The 22,357-nt window shown below is 44.0% G+C and overlaps 1 protein-coding gene across 2 annotated transcripts in view; it reads right to left on the reverse strand.

The window, feature by feature from the left end:
- Positions 1 to 1,064: 1,064 nt before the first annotated feature.
- ZDHHC13 (zinc finger DHHC-type palmitoyltransferase 13) overlaps positions 1,065 to 22,357 on the reverse strand; it is a 46,645-nt gene continuing 25,352 nt past the window's right edge. For both annotated transcript variants that reach the window (XM_046685214.1, XM_046685215.1), the window contains exons 10-17: positions 20,093 to 20,193; positions 14,333 to 14,457; positions 13,423 to 13,485; positions 12,644 to 12,737; positions 10,902 to 10,985; positions 6,251 to 6,408; positions 3,900 to 3,997; positions 1,065 to 1,643 (exon numbers count right to left, since the gene is read on the reverse strand). In XM_046685214.1, the coding sequence (XP_046541170.1) occupies positions 1,505 to 1,643; positions 3,900 to 3,997; positions 6,251 to 6,408; positions 10,902 to 10,985; positions 12,644 to 12,737; positions 13,423 to 13,485; positions 14,333 to 14,457; positions 20,093 to 20,193 (862 nt within the window). In that variant the 3' untranslated portion in view covers positions 1,065 to 1,504. The remainder of the gene's footprint in view (positions 1,644 to 3,899; positions 3,998 to 6,250; positions 6,409 to 10,901; positions 10,986 to 12,643; positions 12,738 to 13,422; positions 13,486 to 14,332; positions 14,458 to 20,092; positions 20,194 to 22,357) is intronic.

Genomic DNA, 22,357 nt, shown 5'->3' on the forward strand with positions numbered 1-22,357 from the left:
ACTTTCTTTTATCTTAGCTTCCCCTCTAGATTACAAGCTCCATGATCAATATGCCCAATTAAATGTTTTATGACCTGCAAGACCTAGCATGGTGCTCGATAAACATTTGTGGAATAATTTAAAAACAAAGGAAACATGCTTTCCATGGTACATATTAACCAGAAGTGCTGGAATACCGTGGTTCTGAGGGTACGAGGGGGGGGAAGTTGAATTTTAAACAAGTGAGCCCCCCTCCCTGCCCCCTCGTGGTTCTCATGTAAATGGTCTATGATCACAATTTGAGGATATTTACTTGGTTGGTGAGAAAGGAAAGGAGAGAGGATACAGCTTGAAAAAGTCCTTCTGTCCCCAAATGAGAATCAGTCTTCAACCACAATTCTGATCACAATCATGTCCTGCTTAAAAACCCATCACTCAATTCAAATATTTATTGACTCCGTGTCAGGCAGTATTCTAGGAGCCTGGGACTCTAGGGTGGCTCCCACTTAGTATCTACGTGACCTTGGAGAAGATACAACCTTCTTTAGGCTTTAGTTTCCTAACGCGCAAAGGTTCTGCGGAAGAAGGGAGCAGGGATCCTCGAGGAACCGAAAGGTCCTTGTGGGCAGAGTACAGTGTGGTTCATGGTAAGAATGGTAAAGACAGCAAGCTTATAGCATTCAGCACCTTGCAGGTCCTGACGAGAATTTCAGCTTTTACCCCAAGAGCAGTGGAAGCAAAGGAAGGAGCCAAGCCCAAGAGCAGATATACACAATACCAAGAGTTCAAGTTGACTCAGCACTTCCCTCAGAACAAGGGAAATTAGCAATTACAATCACAGAAGTCTAGTATTGTGAAGGTACTGAGTAAAAACAGTAATGCATCTTTTACATCTTCCCATGTTCCATTTTCTAAGTAAGATGGAAAACTAAATTAAATCTTGCTTATTGGTGTCAACAGTGATCTCAACTCATTCCTGGAATTGTGTATCAGTTTCTTTATGTCCTATACATACCTTTTCTCAATTTAAGATTCTAGAAGCGTTAAGTGTCAGAAATTAAGCCTCAACTACAAAAAACAAAAAAAAAAATTTATTAAGTGTGAAAGCAAAACAGGTACATCTATTTAAATATTTTTTTTACATATTTATAGATAAAACAAAGACAAATAATTTATCAAAAATTACAAGTTTAAAGAATAGCACTCTTGAAACAGCCAATAAAATATCTGAAAATACCACATTTTACCCATAATTGGTGAATATTATCTGCAAAAAAAGTAACTTGCATTTTCTTGTGAAAAATATAAAAGCTGTTTCAGATGTCTGGAGATTGTTCAGGAACGGTCCGTCTTGCTAAACCTAAACAAGAGTAATGCCCTTACTGAGAACTGCTCTCACCAACGGCTTACAGAGCACCGTCCCCCTGTGGGCTCCAGGGAACTCTCCATCTTCATCTCGCCTGCAGACTTCAGGGCAGCAACAGAAACAGAAACAAATCCGAGTGAGACCTTGGGCTTCTTTTCTTCACACTGAGCGAAGAACCTTCTCCTTCGCTGGGTGCAAGACCATGGTGTACTGAGACGTCCAATCTACCGCGCAGGGCTTGACCAGGCCGAAGCAGCCACACTGGAAGAAATCTGCGAGGTTCTGTGTGAACCCAAGGCTGCCAAGAAGGGAAGAGGACACGTCTTACAACACTTCCTGTGGGCTCTCGACAGTCACTCACCCAACCACATTCACTGAGAACTTACAATGCACAGCTTCATTCGGAGATCCCGCAGGAATGCAGAGGTGAATCAGACAGTTCCTTGGGTTTATGGGACCTTAAAACTGAAGCCAAGTCCCATTTCTGGACCTGAATCCCTATTTAGAGATTCCCTGGCTTCCACCCAGCAACTTACTAAGCTCATTCTGGGTCACTCGCTCACTGCAGTGGTCACTGCCACCACTAAGTTTCTTTCCTTCCGTTCCCACTGCTCTAATTCTGACTTTGATTCTCTCAAAGGCCAGACAAGCCAGAAAAACTACAATCAACAAGACGGGGTTTTTCTAAACCTGCTAAGGAGCTCTCCAGAGGATGTCCCCGTCTCAATTCCTTCTACTTCATCTTACATTTTGGAGACTATCTGGTCCTCCAAAAGCCCTGATACGTTCAGAGCCCCTCACCTCCCAAGCGAAACCCTTCACAGACACTTCTCCGCCCAGAGGCTCAAATCCAAACTCCTCATCTTTGTATTAAAGGCCCTACACTCTCCAGGTGCTGGCTTCCCAAACTCTTCTTTACAAACTTCCTGCTACAGCTACTCTGGCTTTTCTTTTCCCAGGGTCACAACTGCACAGGCCGTTCCTCCACCCTGGAACCTACACTAACTCAGCTAGCCCCCTTATCCTTTTAAGTCCTAGCAGTTCTAAGGCCCAGGTCAACATCTACTTCCTCTTGGAGAATTCTGACTACAATAGTCATCAACATTATTTCTTCTCCATTAAATGCCCAAATACTAGAATCAAGTCCAGTTACGAGGAAGGTTTATTTTTACGCATATGCACTGTCTTTCCAGCACCTAACCCAACCCCCCACATAAACATGTCTGTGGGTGAGGATGCTTGTGCGCTGCTGCTGTTTAGTGAGAGTGGTCAGGAGAGGACCTGGCTACTCAGAAGGCAGCCCCCAGGACGCGGGCTGACCACACGGGATGGATGGGTGGAAGTGCAGAGACGTGCTGGGGTTCAGGGGGCCCAGCTCCCGCACTAGCGAGTGAGTACAAGGTACTGAGGGGAGGACAAACAAGCCAAATCTTTGGTTTGGGCAGGACTTTGGATTTTTAGATTCAAAGTGGCTCTCAGGCTTTCCCAGTAGTTCCTCCAGACTCTTCTCCAGGGCCTGGAGTGCCCTTCCTTCCATCTCCATCATGCCCCACCACGACTTTCAAGGCTCAGCTTAAAATTCCACCTCTATCACAAAAGCTCCCAGACTTCAGTGGAGGAGATATTATTCCTCTGCTTAAACCACTGAGAAAGGGACTTTATTATCACTGCCTGTCTGAAACGATCATCACAAGCTTAACACGACTCCACTCTCCAGCACTTTAGCCATCTCTTCCCAATTAAGCCAGTTTCTCTCCTCTCTAAACACACACAGTAGTCACATCCCAGGCTCTGATTTCCTTGTCTAACAGCCTAACAGTTTCATCTTGTACCATGAGTGTGCTCTAAAATAGACTGCTCACGAGATACGCGGTGAGCATTCCAGTCCCCGGCGGGCTCCGGGTCACCTCTGCAGCACTGCCGGCCTCCAAGACCCCGATGCAGGTGACAGGGAGACAGGCTTCAAAGCCTGATCATTCACATCCCAAGATGAAGGCCTTCCTATAAACACTCTCATCTTCAACTGGGGACAGGTTTTATATAACCAATGCTCTGGGGAGAACATACCCCAAACCTGAAAAACCAGCTTCTCCCTGACACAGGTGGCAAATTAAACCCAAAGAATTCTGATAATAGAAAGCCAGGTTGAAAATCTTGGCAAAGCTCACAATCTAACGCTTTCTACAGAGAGCCCTGCGGCTGGCTTTCTCAGCCACATGCTTAATTATCTCTCAGTGGCTTCCTGCCAGCAACATGCAATCTTGTGACCATGTGGCTTGAGTGGAGAGATTCCCCATCTTGGCAAAACTTCAAAGTCACTTAATTTTTGTGCTGAGTCCAGGAGACTAAATCCCAAATTCTCACTACCTTGGGGCTCATGACCTCACCACTTACCTCCTGTCACTGAGGCTTCCAAGAAAGAAGAGACTCAACTCCAGCAGATAACAAGTGAGAGGACAAAAGAAGGGCTGTGGGCAGTGGCACTAGGTAGGGAAACCAATGGCCAGGCTAGCACCTTCCACAGGACTCAGCGGCCAGGATGGATCTCACTCACTTGTATGGGGTCCTCCTGAGCGACAACGTCTGCTTCATATGCCTGCTCTGCTTCAGCAGGCTGGTTCTCTCATGCGAGGTCAGGCCCAGAAAAGCAATCTGGAAAAGGTTGGAAGGTATGTGAAAACTACCACTACACGGAGGCTCCACCACTCTTAGCAGTGCATCTCAGGACGTGGGCAAACACTCGATCCTCCCCCCAAAGACAGTCCACCGTGCCTTCCAGCCACGGATCGCCAGTGAGCGCAAAGACTCAGCAGCGATGAACCAGACTCTCCTATGTAAATCTGGTAGCTAGGCTATTTTATTTTTTTTTTGATTGTCTGATTTTTATATTAACCTTCAAGAAAACACCGTGCACTGACAGAGTCGTGAAATAATTGCTTTAGTAATTCAAGCCACGGCTTACAGCCATATTTAGGCTCCCAACACATTCAGCATGCGATTTTTAGATAAATAAAACAATGTAAGGTCAGTATTAGTGCAATTATCTCAACTCGTGTATGCTTCTTAGTATCTCTGACAAAAAAGTTACTCTAAAGTGAAAAACATTTAAATTCATAAATTTTGGGAAGGTTACTTAAAAACTCCCAAATTATTGAAACCACTACTATTCGCTGAGTTATCTCATTTAATCCTCAAAACAACTCAAACCTCAAGTTCCTTATCTGCAAACAGAGACGACCACATCTTCATCAGATCGTTTGAGGATCCGAGAATACATCTAAAGTACCCAGCGCAGAGGCTCACAGAGGGGAACTAACTGTCCAAGGCCACACGGCTCAGAAAGCGGCAGAACAGGGCCTGACAGCTCGCTCAGCATGACCATGGAGCCCAGGGTCCCAACCAGCAGTCACCCGCTCAGGCTGGCGCGCTGCAGTCAAACCATGACATGCCACAGCCCTCAGGAAATGAAAGGCTTCAAGTAACTGGGTTGTTCTGTTTATTAAGAAAACAACTTTGCTCTGAATTCTTGAATTGAACACTATCCAAAACTTTGAGTCCACTTTCCTGCCTTAGAAAGTATAGACAAACATATTAACCCTTCTTTTAAAAATTAAGGCTATTATAGTCTCATATACTTGTATTTGTTCTAAGAGTCCAGAAAACAAGAAAGAGCGTTAGCACTGATGTCTCGAACCTTAGGTTCTACCCCTGACTGCCCCTCTTACCAGCCCCATGGCCATAAGCAAGGCACTCACAGCTCTTAGGCTTAGCTTTCTCACCCATAAAATGGAGACACCACTTTAGCACTGTCTACACCTCAAATGTTTGTGAGGAAATAGATGGGAAAGTGCTCTGGAATACATAAAGCATATATAAATGTTAAGTATTACACATGATGGTAATTAACATCAATAATGACCGATGCTAATATCCACTCTTACTGCCTGAATCTGTAGATACCAGAGGGAAGGGAATTAGGATAAATGTTCAGAAACCTCAGTTCAGTCAGTACTATTAGCTTACTTCCCTTCCTTAGTATTTTGTTCTCTTTATTATTATCATTGTAGAATTGGTTACTTCTCCATAAAAGGGGACTACATCTTGCTTTTGTTCAGTAATGCTCTAATTATCTGAGGTCTTGCAGTAAGTGGCTCAGACTGCTCATGGCTGTGTCCACTCCATGAGGGCAGGCCATGGCCACAGTGAGAATCAGGTTCCACTCACAGGGGAAGGCAGGCAGGCATGAAGGGACTGCAGCTTCACAGAAAGCTGAAGGTGACTACTACCCTGGAGCTTCAACTTTCTAATGGCCATGACCTTCTCTGGAAGTGAAATTACCACGTCCATTCATTAGCGATGTGTCTTTCATTTTTCCTCACTTCCATCTACTTAAGAACTGCATAATAATAAGGATAACAAACACGGCTGGAAAAAGTGAGGGAAAACCATCACTTCACATTTGCACAAAGCTTTACAGTTCATACCACATGTTCACACACCATATAATTTAACTGTATGATGGAAAAAGCTCTTGAATGGGACTATCAGAAGATCTAAGTTTCCAGTCCTGACTTTGCCACTCAGTGGGTGACCTTGAGCAATTCCAATTCACCTCTCTGTACCTCTGTAAAAGAAAGAGGCCAGATTGTGTAACTCCTAGGGCCAACACTAACAATTTATTATTCTAACCTTTAAGCCACCCTGTGAGAGTACACAGGCATTATTATCCCCACTTTACAGACAAGGAAACTGAAATTCAAGAGTCAAATGACATGCCTGGACCCGAAGAGTAAGTGACAGAGGCAGAACTAGAATCTAAGTCTTCTGAATTGAAATTCAAGCCTTTCTATCTCACTACAGGTTATTGGAAATTTTATTCAAAGGCACTATAAGAGAAATAAATACCTGAAAGAGTTGATTTAATAATAAAAATGTTGACCATGAGAAATGGAAAGTCGCTAGCATGAAGACAGATAAAACCCAAGGGGAACAGGCCACAATCTGATTGAGGTAGGTCCATAGTCCATCTTCTCTGAAGGTCGTGGCACAATGATCTGACCAATCTGTGAATTCACAAAAAAGGAACCCATTATTTAAAAAGGCAACAAGCTAGTGATCACTCTTCAAGAAGATAAAATCAAGGCAGTTCTATTTAGGGAAAAGAGGAAGCAAGACCTGATGGCACAGATCAGAACTCAACTTTAAGATTTTATCTTCCAAATGCCAGCTCAACTAACAAAGATGAAAAACGGCACCTCACTGTTAGTTATGACTAGGATAACACTGCATCTGCAGTCAGCAGTGAAGGAATAAAAGCAAAAAAGGTCCATAAAACCATCACTAAAATTAGCATTTTCAGCATAAAATGCACTGGCCAGAACTGTTCAAAGACTCGACAACTGAGAATGATTATATTCAATAAATATTTGTCCTAGAAAATTCTCTATATTGTCCACGTTATAGCAAGATATAGGTCTATTATTACAGAACTGAATATAAACTCTTATTAAAGGTTCAGATCAACAGGCCATCGCGGTGGGCACAGGAAATCCTACACACACCCAGATACCAATGGAACCTAACAGCATGCAGTTACTGGGGGTGCTTCTGCACTGGCACCATACTCTACCCCGCGGAGGGAGAAAGGCCAGGTGAGAGAACATGAGATGGACACCTCCAAGAAAAGGAGAGCAAGATCCATATACTCACAGCTCAGTTTCTCCCCAGGAACCTCTATTTATATGCCAATTAAAAGAGAGAACTTCACTATGGCCTTCACGATACTGACCCCTACCCCAGCAGCTGAGAGCAGCAGCAAGGAGAATACAGGCAGGAAGCAGCCAAAACAGGGAAGAGATCTTCAAGGCTGTGTAAAGCCAATGACTTCTATAGGCATCCTGACCGTTCGCAAAGGGCAAATTATTTTTGAAATGAGAACTCTGTAGATTTGCACCTTGAGGTTTCATAAATGCCTCTGACAACTTGACGAGTAGTTTTAGACATTTTCCCAAAGCAGCACTTCAGAGTTCCTGAGACAGGAAATGAGTCCATGACTTTACTATCAACCGTCTGTCCATTTCAGTGCTGAAATCTATTCTTTTCTTCCCTCTTTGAGTCTCATTTGATCCCCAACCATCTTTCATGAATATATGCCAGAAGCATTCTAAGAGCAATCATCACAGAGTAACAATCAAGGTAACAAGCTAAGGCGAATTACTCTCTCTTTAGAGCTCCTCATTAGGACAGCAAAGAAAGATGCATCCCATGTACCTGACACAACAAAAAAAGAACATAATTTCCAGCAGCAGGCAGAGAAGACAGCGCTGAGAGGGAAAGGATGGCTCCTTCGTCTCAGCTTACGGATTTCTACTGCTCTCTTCTGGTCAGGTTCCTAATAACACAGCAGGACCTCAAACTGAAGTTTTCATAGGACTGATTTCAGATTTAATATCCAAATATGGCTGCAAATGGCCATGTACATTATCTTATGCAATATAACACTTTAATATGTACTAATATTACGTTCTTATCAAGTGGTCATTGGCTAACGGCCGGGAACTTGTATGGCTCCAAGTCAATCATTTTCATCTTTAGAGAGCTCTGACAGTTACAAAGTTCTTCCTCAGTGATCCAAAATCTTTCTCCTGGTAATCTGTAGGATGCTGACACTTTCTTAGTTACCTACTGACCACTCTGCAAAGAGACCCCCAAAAGAGGAAACGCATGGAGGCCGCGCAGAGCCAGAAGCAGCTGCCACTGGATCACACACAGGAGAGGGCAGAGAGCAGGGCTCTAGTAATGGCAGCGTCAATGGTAAACAAAGAAGCGGGATGACAGCGAGGTCTCATTAGAAAAATGGAGCACAAGTTCATTTGTTCTGTGAAATGATAAATGACAAGATGTCTTCATTCAGTGCAGAGAAATGCTGTCAGAATATAAACAGGATAAAAGTAACAAAATATGTTCAGCTAGCCTACAGAGTTGTAAGTGAATGTAAGGTGGGACTGCTCCTAAGAAACAAAACATAACATGAAAATTGGATCAGAGCCGGAGAATAAAGACAGAGAGGAGGGAAGAACCAAAGCCTGCACTAAGACAGCAACCTGGAAAGACGGAACGTGACGGAAAATTCCTTCTGTCCTTATCAGTACAGTCTTATGCTGGACATAGACACCAAACAAAGGGGACTATTTTTAGTGGAGGGAGAGACAAGAGTGGTGTAGAATCTGGCTCTTTTCCCTTAGGATCCAGTCCAAGGGACAAGTTGGACCATGAGCCAGCTTAAAGAGGTTTTCCAGGAATATACTTTACTGTCAGACCTTAAAAGGGCAGCTCTTTCAACAGAAAGAAGCACTGTCAAAAATCTTTTATTTCTTACACCACAGGACATAATCTAAGAGGTTTTAAAGTCCCAGTGCTCAGGATTACTGATGACCTTTGACAAGAACTGGGATCAGGCATCACAACGTTCTGACTATGAGATCCATTTGAGATGGTGACCGTCACGTGGAGCTACAAAAGCATTCCCTAGTGACCCGACGACCAAGGCGTCAAGTGGGAAAGGCCTGACAAGGTAACCAGGCCCTCTCCACACCTACGGCAGGGCAAAAACAGACCATCTCACACAGAGATTAACTGACAATCTCTAAAAATGAAACCCCAAACAAAAAAAACTTAGAATACTGGATTCTAGGGAGGGGGACTGAGAGGCTGGGGAACAGTGTAGGAGGAATTATCTTTCTTTTTTTATTTTTTGAGGAAGATTAGCCCTGAGTTAACATCTGCTGCCAATCCTCCTCTTTTTGGTGAGCAAGACTGGCCCTGAGCTAACATCCATGCCCATCTTCCTCCACTTTATACGTGGGATGCCTACCACAGCATGGCTTGTCAAGCAGTGCCATGTCCACACCTGGGATCTGAACCGGCGAACCCCAGGCCGCTGAAGTGGAACATGTGCACCTAACCACTGCACCACCGGGCCAGCCCAGGAATTATCTTTCAAAAACTAAAAATTTAAACTAAAGAAAGCCAGAGAGAGGGCGGTGGGAAGGAGTGGGGATGGGGGGGGGTGCAGAGGTGGCTTGGGACGCTAAGGGAAAAAGAAAGAAACGTAGGAAAACAACTTTCCAACATCTTCCTGAACCATTCCAGATTTTAGCTCAAGAACAAACTAATATTTAGTACTCTACTGGCAAAATCCAAGACTTGAGCACCAACATAACAGGAGGGTGGATGGAAACAGATCAGCAGTGAAGCCTCCGCCTCCGGAGCCAAATTCTCCTAAAGCCTTCACATAAGTAAGTAACAAACAGAAACAATTAAAGTCAAAATAAACAAACTACAAGCACTCTAAGTTTTTCCAATTAGGTAACCTATTCCAAGGTTTGAAAAGCAAAGTCATGCAATTCCTAAGCACTAACCAACGGGTGGGCCGGTGGCGCAGCGGTTAAGTGCGCACGTTCTGCTCCGGCGGCTTGCGGTTTGCTAGTTCAGATCCTGGGTGCGGAGCTTCGAACCACTTGGCAAGCCATGCTGTGGCAGGCATCCCATGTAGAAAGTAGAGGAAGATGGGCACGGATGTTAGCTCAGGGCCAGTCTTGCCCAGCAAAAAGAGGAGGGTTGGTGGCAGGTGTTAGCTTCCTCAAAAAAAAAAAAAGAGCTAACCAAAATCCTTCTTTTCTTTTTTTTTTGAGGAAGATTGGCCCTGAGCTAACATCTGTGCCCATCTTCCTCTATTTTGTATGTGGCATGCCGCCACAGCATGGTTTGATAAGTGGTGCGTAGGTTCGCACCCAGGATCCAAACCGGTGAACCCCGGGCCGCCAAAGTGGAACACGTGAACTTAACCACTACACCACTGGGCCGGCCCCAAGAGCTAACCTAAATCCTTCTTGCTTCAATTTAAACTCTGTTCTTCTTAGTCAATCCGCTTGGAACAGCTGGATGTGACACGGGAGGCCTCCAGACGCCCTTTACACTGCTACTGAAGAGCGATTTTCCTCTCTCAGGGATGCAGAATAAGTAACCTAATGTTTTCTTCCAAGTTATTCTTTCCACCCTTTCAATGACTGGGACAGTTTTCCCAGCAGTTCTAAGTTGTGATTTGATATTTATCAAATGGCATGTGCTTTCAGGGTTTTGTTCCTCAACTACTGTGATGACCTCCCCTCTCCCCCAACCTCTCCACTCAACCTTTCTTTTCCCGTTTTATTTACTTACCAATTCCCTTGCTTTGTATTCGAACAGTTGATTTTTTCCTCACTTCACTGGGGGGGGGTCAATCTGCACTTGCCTTAACTGAATTTGTCTTTTTGACCACTTCTCAAATTTATCGAGGTCACCTTAGAGTACAGTCTCTTCCAAAGTACTGACGATTACCCTCTTCTAGCATTTCCGGCAGCTTCCCAACGCTGGGAGAGTTTTAGAGGCATCTGCTTCGTGTGTAGTAAGGGTAGGGCTTACAGGCACCCAGCCAGAATGTGATATACGAGAGTTTACAGGGTAAACGCTCCATAGGTGGGGGCATGAGCTTGCTGTAGGAAAAATGTATACTTACAGATGAAAGACTCATACATCATCCAGTCACACACGACGGAAAGGAAAAGTAAGAAGAATACGTAATAGTGATGGTTGCCAAAACCTACATCAAAAAGAAGAACAACATATTTAAAACTTTCTTCCAACGATCTGCCAGCTCAAGACCTTATTAACCACTTTCCTGTCAAAAGCCTTCAGCAAAGTGAAAAAGAGAGAACCTGTTGCTTTGCTTTTAAATACCATTAAAGCAAAAGCAAAGAGCTCTGATATGTCGTGGTCAACTGTCCACATTAACCAAACTAACCTTAATTCATTACTTACCTAAAAGACACTTTTTTGAATAGCACAAAGCTTAATAAGCACACACAGCTCTAGGTTGGCCCTTATTGTGTGGGAGGGAGGGAAGCGGGCAGGATTTTGGGCAAATCACACCTGTCTCATCCTTCCTTCCTGTAATGAGTTTATGTAAGTACCACTTCTGGACAGCAAGTCTTGCCCTGATCAGGGGAACAGAGACAACAAATCCGAGGGCCAGCACTAAATAGCTACATTGCAGGAGATTGGACACAGCCAAAGAGGGGAACACTGCAGCCCGAGAAAGGTCTACACCAGCGAGGAAGGGGTGAAGCACCCAGCAACCAAGCCCCACTGCTGTGTGCGCTGCCCTCTGGATGCTGGAGTCGGAGCGTTTCGATGTTAATGACACAAAAGCTCCTCAGGTACCGCCACACTCCCACCTTCTCCTGAGGCCACAAAGCCCAGCAGAGAGAGGAGCACCTCCTAGAGTCAGGAGCCCGAGGTGCATGAATGACATTCGTGTGAATACAGGTACTTTGTTTAACTTCTCTGATCCAGTGCTCCCACTTGTAATAGGGGGGTAATTTCCCTTTTGTCTACTTCATGGGCCTGTGGCCACCAAACAGGGTGATGCACGTGAAAACTCTACGTTAAATGCAGTGTGATGAAAATATTTGGACTCATCGCTATTGTTTTTCCACTGCCATTCAAAGCTGCCTGTAACGATGCCAATCATCTCATCTTTACGGTGGGATGGCATCCACAAAGCTTGGGAGCCCAGCAATTCTCTCTTTGCCTGTTCTCTAAGAAGAGTAGAGAACATCAAAAGGCACCCAGGAAACCTGCCTGCGCTGAGGCAGCCTTCTGCTCATCAAGATTAGGAAAGCACAGCCTCTCCAGTGACCACGGTTCCTCCAAAGTCCCTCCTAACAAATCCCTGCCGTTTACCATGACAGCTCAGAGGGATCAGGAGAAGGAACATGCCCCAGGTGGAAGGCAATTCCCAGACCTCCGCTGCCTCTGGTTCCAGCTCCTACGTGAGCTTGGAAGGAGGCAAGCGGAGAAGGAGGACAACAGAAACAAGCCATGAAACGTGGTCAGAGCACGGTATTTGGAGTAGAAGACTAATACCATTAAAGTGACCTCAAGCAAGTAATCTTACCTTGCATATTTTTTTTAACTCTAAAATGGAGATAATAATAGCAGCCTCATAGGTGTGCTCTGATGATCAAACAGGATACTACATACGAAAGTGTCTGACAATGCTATACAATATATCATACAAACGACATTTATCATCAACATCGACAGTTTGCCAAAAGTGTTAGACCACAGAGATGATTCTCTGACAAGGAAGAGCTACAAAATGGACCCCTTAGATACTCTTCCACTTATCTCATGAGTCTCACACATAATGAAATAAGTGTTACTTCACAGTGGTAACTGAAAAAGTCAGTCTCTCACCTACGCACCGTCCCGTCCACAGGCAGTGTTGATCATATCGAGCCACACAGGAGTTGCACACATGGCAATGGAGTGACCTCAACGGCTTCCTTACCTAAGTGGGCAATTAAGAGATGCCTAAGCAAAAATCAGGGTTTCAAAGTGGTAACAAATCACAAGCAAAATTTTATTCCCAAATCGTAAAGACAACGGCACAAATAATCCTAAATAGATCATCAATTCACACGGAGGTTCTGGAATGCCTTAGGAACACTTCCTTCCATACGTCTATTTTAATTAGGCCATCACTAAAGGGGATTTGAATTCAGAGCCTCCTGACACTGACTAAGGGGAAATGAGAGTACCAGACAGCAGAATGAGCACTGGAATAAGAGAAAGGAAACCCGAGTCACATTTCTGGTCTGCCAATAACTTGGGGAAAGTCACTTCTTCCCTTTAGGCCATGATTCCTCAATTACAAAATGCGAGGTTTCACTCAGTGGCTTCTATGGTCATCACAAGCCTCTGACTCCCAGTTAGTGTTAACACACCCCTCGTGGCCGGAAAAAGCAAACAAAACACACAGATTGAACCACAGGCTACTGCAACAGATTACAAACATCATGCCTCCAATATGTCCAAGGCAGAAAATTGCTCTGGCAGTAATGCAAAATGAGAAGCTGGTGAAAACAAAGGTGTATAAATATACCAGGAAGGTTTGACAAGTGCTTACATGAGCAATGTAACCAAGAATTTGCTTGAACTATGGGAAAAAAATCATAAAGAAAAGACTCACTCACAAGACATGATGTACAAAATGTTCTGAAGTCCAGACAGCCCGTCTCCGCGAGGGTGATGATGTTCTGAAAGACAGGAAGTTTGATCTCGCATTTACGCTTTCCTGGGGAGCGCATGCTGCCCAGTTAGGGACCATGCTCACAGCTGTCTCTCCAACTGAGGCAGCTAGAAAAGCAATTTGGAAGACTTGCCACCAGATCATTCTGCGCTACAAATAATGTGACTTTTCAAGGCTGCACTTTCAACCATAGCCAATAAATGAGAATGCATAAAAGTTACACCCACTCTTGTCTCCATGAATGGCAATCATTTCCCAGTTATAATCTGGAGAAAAATACATACACACACATACACTCATAAGAAAGAAACAAAAACCACCAGTACACATCAGAACTGACAGTTGTAAGCACAAGGGCTCTTTCAGGAACACTGGCGTTAGGTAACAAAGACAACAACTCCCCCCAACTGCTAAATATTCATGAGCAATGGAAGACACGCCACATATCTGACAACCCACATCTGAGGAGGAGAAAGGGCATCTGATCCTCAGTCACCCTCCCTGTGTTAAATCGGGGGCGGGCGGGTTTAAGCTAAACAATCATCTAACAGTTACTATAAAGCAGCAGGAGGTCCGGTCTGCTAGCAGAAATTACATCTGACCAAGTCTTGGTGGGGTATTACTTTAAAAGAAAATAAAAATATTTCTTAAAACTTTCATAAAATAAACGGAAAAGTATGAGTGGAGAACTCTCCTTTGCTGACGTAATCATTCCACGTTTACGCGGCATCTATTAGGCGCCAGGCACTAGAGATGCAGCCATGACAGAAACCAGCGTGGCTAGGACCCTCTGAACGCTGAAGCTCACATACCCTCCCACAAACACCACCAGTCACATCACAAAGAAGGCTCACCGTTTTCCTCTCTTCTTCAGAAGCCTTAGTGAAGCCTGGATCGGTTGCCCAAGTCTTGTAGAAAAAGTAGAGGAAGGCTCCTATACTGAGGATGAAAGCGAAATAGAAAGGGGTGCCTGCTAGATGTCAAAGCCAAGTTAAGGAACGGATCCGACTCCCACTAAGAGTAATTACATACATAATACATACATAATAATTACATACATAATAATTACAGCATAATTTCATGTAAGCAAGTTTCATCACTGGCGCCTAAGACTCTCCCTCCTCTGCGTCCTAGCCTCACCTTCCCTTACGTACTCACATCCCTGGCCCTATCCTACGTTCTAACCCTACCGCACCTTGCTCATAGTTGACCAATAATTAATTCCTCCTCATTAGTTGAAAGTCATATGAAATATTGATAGCAATAGTTGCAATATACGAAGAACAAACATCCCAAAGACTGAAAAACATTTAAGATCCAAATAAATTAATCTCTAATGGTGTAACCGTGGCTCTCCTGTGACCTTCTAAAAAAATTATTTCTGGTCATTTTAACAAAATCATTTAAAGACACAAGCCACTCAGTTCAGAGATTCCAACTAAAAATATTTCCCTAATATTAGATAAATGCTTGCAAAAATTTCCTACTGGAAAGTTTAGTAACTAATCCTTGTAACTGTATTAGGAAGAATCAATTTAGAAACAAACAAAAGAAACGCTTCTCCCTGCAAAGTGATTATAAATCAAACGCTAATTGGGAAAGCAGACATTATGGATAAATGAAGATAAGTGTTTCAAGGATAAACATTACCCACTTTGAAATGCTTTTGAAGTGCTACAAATTCTTTGTATGAAAAGTAAAAATATGCTCCAGAGAAAGAGAAATGAACGTGCAGGAACAAACCAACCACCAGGAGTAAACCCGTTCTCCCCGCCCAGCTCAAGTCATCATTGACATGCTAATTTGCAAGGTGTTGCCAAGATGTCTTCTGCCAAACTTAAGAGTGGAAAAGGTGGCCATGAATTAGATGCTAAACCCTTGCTCTCCAAAGTGTGGTCCATGGACCCACAGCAATGGCTTTCCCTGGGACCCTGTCAGAAAGACCTCACTCCAGACCTGCAGAACCAGACTCTGGAATTTAACAAGATCCCTAGGGGATCCACACGCACATTACAGTTTGAGGAGCGCTGCTCCATCCCACGAAAACCAGCACAACCCCATCTGGTTCAGGTAGACGGCAACAAATCTTGTTGGTTTAGTTACTCAGTTTATCTGCAGATGGGCCTGGCTTTAAGAAACAGACGGGGTCCAGAAAAGCTGTGTGAAACTGAATTTTGATGAATAAAGCTTAGTTAGAATGAATTAGGAAGAACACTATTAAGGAGTACATAGGTCAAGACCTTTTGTTAAAGAACCGCATCATATTTTCCCCCATAAAATCCTGATCCGCACACACGACACATTCTCACACTAATGTCAGGCTGAATCACGTGATGATGCCGCGCACTGCGCTGACTGGACGTTGGGCTCCTGCTCTGAATAACCTTCAAAACCAGTCCCAGGAGGATCGCTGGACTCTCCCTCCAAGGGAAGGGAATTCCACTACGTCCCCTCGCGTAAAAGCAAACATGCCTTGCCTCGTGTGGTTCACTGACCCCAAACGCTCCCCACTTCACCATCTACTTCACAACGACACTTTCAGGAGGTCCAAGTCCTACCCACCTCCCAGACCTCACTTGGATTCCCCCTCCCCTGGCAGGTCTTTCCTGATCCCTACAGAGGACTCCCTCCCTTCTCTGGACCTAAGAAAGCTTACTCTATGGCACTCAGACCTGAGACGATGGCTATTTACAGACACATCAACCTCCCCAGCTGGCTTGTGACCCTTTGGCAGTTGAAAAGTCTCCACAGGGAGCTAGAATTTGCCTTTCTGTAATCTGGACTAACTGGTTTGGGTTCTGCAGAGCCTTGGGCTCTACCCCGTGGATCTGCACTGCAGCTGTCCTTCACGTCCACCCGACAGAAGCTTATTCCTCACCTGTGCAATCAACTTTCACGGAGGACCCGTTCCATCAATGCATTGGCTTCCAAATGATAGACTTCCAAACACTTGAAATTAAAAGGCAGTGCTCCCATCTCCAGGGTAAGCGACAACACTGTTGCTTATTCAACAGTTGCCTGGTCATGGCCCTCTGTTCGTGCTCCCATTTGTCACTCTCTTTTAAAAGAACAGCATTGAAAAGAGAGCAAACACACTTCAGGCGTGTTCTCACAGTGCAGACGACAGTGACGTCCTCTGCTTGGAGACTCAGATCCTCATCCTGCTACTGGAGAGCACACTGGCTTCCTTGACAGCTGCGTCACTACCCAGACCGAGCCTTCAAAGTTCCTGTTCTTTTTCACTTGACCTGAAGCTCCGTCATTCTCACCACAACATGTACGTGTACACGTGGATTCTCTGAAACAGGACTTTGCATGTATTCATCCCTCTTAAATTTAACTGGGTTCGCTAGTCAGAATCACAGATGACACATTCAGAGGCTCACCATTTCTTCCCTGAGTCTTAATCTTACCTCCAAAATCATCAGTAAAGTCCTGTCTCTTTCACTCAATCCCACCTCACGAATGCCAAACACATTACCTGCTGAATATAAACAATGCAGCAAAAGAAACTGATTGAGAAGCTAAACCACAGTTGTCCTTAACGTGAACTTCAACATGCAGCCTTCCACACAGATTCAGGCACAAGAGTAATTAGTAATAACAATACGTATTATTTACAGAATGCCGATTATGCAGTTGAGAACCGTGGTCAGCACCTTAGAGACATTACAGCGTAGTAAGCCTTGCAGCCACCGCATGAGCTTGGTACTTTTACCCCCGATTTGCAGGAAAACTGAGACGGTGAAATTAAATAACTCCCAACGGTCCATAACCAGTAAGAAAAAGAGCCAAAACTCCAACTCCTTCTAACTCCAAAGACCATACTCTTTCCACAGGGCCCCAGAACCTCTTCCCATGACGGACAAGGTGGCTGCGGGGTCCCATGCCACCCAGACACCTGGGAACCAGACCTTGGCACAGAGACAAGACTAGTCTAAATACTCAGGATGGGTCTTTACAGGGCAGCACCTCAGTCCACAGACAGCGCACTTCAAACAGCATTAACATTCGCTGTGGAAAACACTGATCTGACGGCAAAGTGTGCCATCTACTAACCGACAATGTCCTTGCCAGCAGCAGACCCACGGGTGCCTGGGCCAAATGGCTTTATGTGAGTTAACTATCTCACCTGTCAACTCCAGCATCTCAAGATTCTGTCTAGCTACAGAAATCAGTTCTTCTAATATAATGGCATCTTCACAAATATCGAACAGTTTATAGTTAAATTCAACTGAATACTAAGTTCTGTAACTGAGGTTTTCAAACTACAGTGGAGTTACACTTTAGTTAGTATTGATTCTGCAAATTTGAAATAATTCAATATAAAAACGATCTCACCTTTTGTGCAAAATTGGAAATACTGTGAGTTGTTCAAATTTTAAAAATTCACCAAGGAACACCATCTAAAAACTGGACTGGGACAGCCCCAGCAGCCTAGTGGTTAAGTTCGGCATGCACCACTTCAGCAGCCCAGGTCTGGTTCCCAGGCACAGATCTATACCTCTCATCTGTCAGTGGAGGCTGTGGCAGTGGCTCACAGATAAAAAGAGAAGACTGGCAGCAGAAGTTAGCTCAGAGCAAATCTTCCTCAGTAAAAAAATAAAAAATAAAAACCGTTGGGGCCAGCCCAGTCACATAGTGGTTAAGTTTGCACGCTCCACTTTGGTGGTGTGGGGTTTGCTGGTTCAGATCCTGGGCGTGGAGCTAGCACCGCTTGTCAAGCCACACTGTGGCAGCATCCCCCATAAAACAGAGGAAGACTGGCAACAGATGTTAGCTCAGGGCCAAACCTCCTCACAAAAAATAAATAAATAAATAAAATCTGCATTTACTCCACAGCCACGTGGGTTGGTAAACAAAAACAGCAGCCACCCCTTCTCAGCATCATGTCATCACCCTAGAATTCACCAGCCTTCGGACTCTTACAAGGGATTTTGGTTTTTACTGTACTGTTATTTTATGCACTCATGGTCACTTATAAATTAAAATATTTTTATATCACATAATGATATCATCTAAGCCTTCATTAAGTGGTGGTAATAAGACTAGTGCTTAAAAATCTGCTCCCAAATCAGTAATTAGGAGACAAAGGTTAAATGTAGTCAACTCTTTAAAAAAATCAAATGACCTCATTTAGATAAAGGAATCAGAAAAATATGCAAGATAATGCTCAGAATTAAAAAGGATCATTAAAGTAAAAACGTGCTATAATGAAGGTAGATGTATGTACTCTCAGAACTCACATGCCTCTCTCTTTACATTTATTCTTATGAAAAAATATGCTTGAATTGAGTGTGTTCTCTCTCCCATAAACACTATTCTTTCTTTTCAAAAAAGCCATTATCAGAAAGAGAAATAATATAGAAGTTAAAGGAATGTGCTTAAAGGTCCCCTTCTCTCCACCACATTCCTTCTTCTCCTACTCAGTAAGGAAGGCAAGGCTATGATGGCTTCCGAGGGTCCTTGCAAGGGGCGAAGGGAGCCTGGGAAGAGGAGGGAAGATGGAAAATCAGAGACAATGCCTCCCTCCTAATGGGAGCTATAAATAGGATAAACCAAGATGTACCTCCTCTCCCCACTTCCGGGTGCCTGGACTTGACCAACACTAAGAGCAAAACACACCCCTAAGCTGGACTTGGCCTGGGCCCTGCTCCTCAAGTGATAAACCCATGCCTTAGATGAGCTGTTTTTAAAAAAATAAAAACCATGGGCTGCATCCATTAGCAGGCCACGAAGAATTAAGTGGGCTGTGACCAGCATCTTTAAACAAGGAACTAGAATAGGGTAAATAACAAAACACCAGAGTAAAGCACATAGCAGGAGTATTGTTTTATGAAACCTTTTTCACATATGTTTTGGGTGGCAATGTAAATTTCTCTTTACTGTGGATTGAGAACCACTGCCGTGGTTAGTAACACTGCATTGACCATTGCTGAGGAGGACACATTTCCCCAACATCCCCGCCACACAGCCCATCTGGTACCCAGAAGATTTATGAACCATCTATAACTGCTGACCACGTGAAAAGGACTATCCGACCTTGAAGGGAATCTCAAGGCGATACAACAAACTTCCACAAGTCCAAGTAAGACAATAAGTCATCCTGCTGTTTCCTTCCTATGAGCGATAAATACTTGACATGGACTGTTTCCATAGTGAGCTCCGAGATTATCTCTAGAATCAAGAAGATTTTTAACACTAAACATCTTCAACCAGAATCATTAAATGAACCAGAATCATTAAACTCAAACATGAGTTGCATTGCCTGGATCTCTTCTCATATCTAAATTTCTAACAATGGCATTAGTAGATTTTTTTTTTTTCTTTTTTTTAAAGATTTAATTTTTTCCTTTTTTTCCCCAAACCCCCCCGGTACATAGTTGTATATTCTTCGTTGTGGGTCCTTCTAGTTGTGGCATGTGGGATGGTGCCTCAGCGTGGTTTGATGAGTAGCGCCATGTCCGCGCCCAGGATTCAAACCAATGAAACACTGGGCCACCTGCAGCGGAGCACGAGAACTTAACCACTCAGCCACGGGGCCAGCCCCGCATTAGTAGTTTTTAAGGCAAAATGAGATACGATATGCATCTAAATTTAAGCTTGAAGGATATCAGGAAGGAAGAAGATGAACCAAGTCACAAATATCCAAAAAATGGAACTTAGCAGAAAGACTGTTGGAAAGTAAACAAGGCTCTTATATCCAACCAAGAACCTGAAAGAAAAAAGGATAAATGTAAGATATTAGTAAAAAACAAACATGATTCATATTTAGAACTTTAGTTCTAAATTCCCTTAAATAACTACAACAGCGTGCACTTTCCACGTGGTAACAGTTACGTGCCCACTTCACACACAGAAAACTAAAGCACAGATCCTCAAGAAGTGAAGGTTCTAGTTCTTATAACTAACTTCCACATCACTTCATTCCTTTATATAAGTTTACATTTTTGATGAACCATTTTTATTTCTGTTGAGATATATCCTATTTGTACTTCTTTTTCTGGCACATCATATCTCCAAAACTCCAAAATGCAGAGACTCTAATCCTTAGAGATTCACCTGCACATTTAACAAGCTCTCCTGCAGAGGCGGGCCGTCTGTTTCTGAAACACACAGATGCACCTTGCTCTCCCACCAGCTTGAGAAGCAGACACTCTACCTAAAGAGATGCATTAAGGCTACAGGTGGCACTGTCATCAGAACAGTAACCACCTCGCTTGGGTAACAAGCAACTTGGAAGTCCACATATAACTTATTCAAATGCTTAACATTGTACCTTCAAAAGAAAAAAACCTGTCTTTTACATTAAACAATATAGTAAATCTACACATGAATATAGTTTATTTGGATCTATTTTAAAATTTATACCAGGGAAAAACAATGGTTGATGATGGATATGAAAAGGGTTTAAAAAAGCTATCAAGATCATAAGGATAATTAAGCTCAAGTAATATCTGAGAAGAACTAAAGATCCCAAACTTCAGGCACCCAATATGCTGCCAGAAGAGGCCAAAAGAAGCCCACGCCTTCTCCAGGGCACGACCTGGCTGAGACGCTGCAGTGGAAACGGGTCTGACGGAAGGCAGCAGCGAACCACCTATTTCTAAGAGCCTGCTACCCAGACCCGTCTCCTTCTGATGGGCGTCACACAGCGCCTGGGTCAATAAGCAACCGCCCTGGAGCCTAACAACTGTAGAAGTTTGCAGCTGCTTACCCCCATGAAACTGGGACTCTCGAGGAGTGTGGGAGACTCAAAAGCAGTGTGAATGAAACTGCCATATGCATTTGTCTCCCGTCTGAATGTGGCCGTGTGCCAAGCCTAGCAGGAGGAAGCCCTCGACTCAGTCATCAGAAACAATTTCATATCAATTTTTTATAACATGGGTTTCTACTAAATCAAAAAAATCTCAAATGCCCCTACCCTAGGTGGGTAGATATTGCCAGCCTTTGCTTTCTCTCTAGGAAAAAACTCCAAAAAAGTGATGATTATGATTCCTGGTGATTTGGCCTGAAATTTATTTGGAGACTGAGTCAATCCAATTAGTGGAAAATGAATGAATATCTCTAAGTTACAAGTTTTCTGCATAGTGACAACTTCAGGCATTTTGCTATTTTTCAGAAATTTGAGCTTTTACTCTAGTCTTAAATTCTAAATCATTTCCAGCCAACTGTCCTGCTTTGAGTGACCAAGTGGTAAGATTCCTCTAATACTCTGTTTTTTCTTATGACAAAAGCAGTGCATTCCAGAAATTGCTGGCAGGCGAAAGAAGAGCACAGAAACACACATGATCACAGCCTGAAGGAGCAACGCTGCATTTCCTTCGAGATCCTGTTCTCTGGATCATCACCACCACCTTCTTCTTTCATTCAGTGGATGAAAATGTTCACCGGGAGCGACAGCGTCCTGCTCGTCCGGGCCTCGCACTCCAGGACGCAGCGGCACTGTGCCACGAAGAAAGCAGAGCGGGGTGATGCCACTGAGTTCACCGGAACGGCCTTACTAAGGAGGCGGCACTGGGACTGAGGCCTGAGCGCTGCCACCAGACACACAAGGATGCGTATCAGACCCTGCACACGGGGACACAGGCAAGAGCCGAGCCCCGGCGGAGTGAGTGAGGGTAGTGTGTTCCAGAAACAGAAAGAAGGCTGGAGAGCGGTGAGGGAAAGAGAGGAAAACCACGAAGCCGGAGGGGAGAGAATGAATTACATCCACCTCATAAGCAGGGAGCTGGGATTTTATTCTGAGTATAAGGAAAAGCCCATGGAGGGGGCCTTTAAGCAGGCAGAAACGACAGAGACTGATCTGCCTTTTAAGAGACCACCCTGGTACAATTGGGGATGAATTACAGCGGGACAAGTGCTGAAGCCAGGACGCC

Source organism: Equus quagga, chromosome 14, assembly GCF_021613505.1.
Source record: "Equus quagga isolate Etosha38 chromosome 14, UCLA_HA_Equagga_1.0, whole genome shotgun sequence".
Lineage (NCBI taxonomy): Eukaryota > Metazoa > Chordata > Mammalia > Perissodactyla > Equidae > Equus > Equus quagga.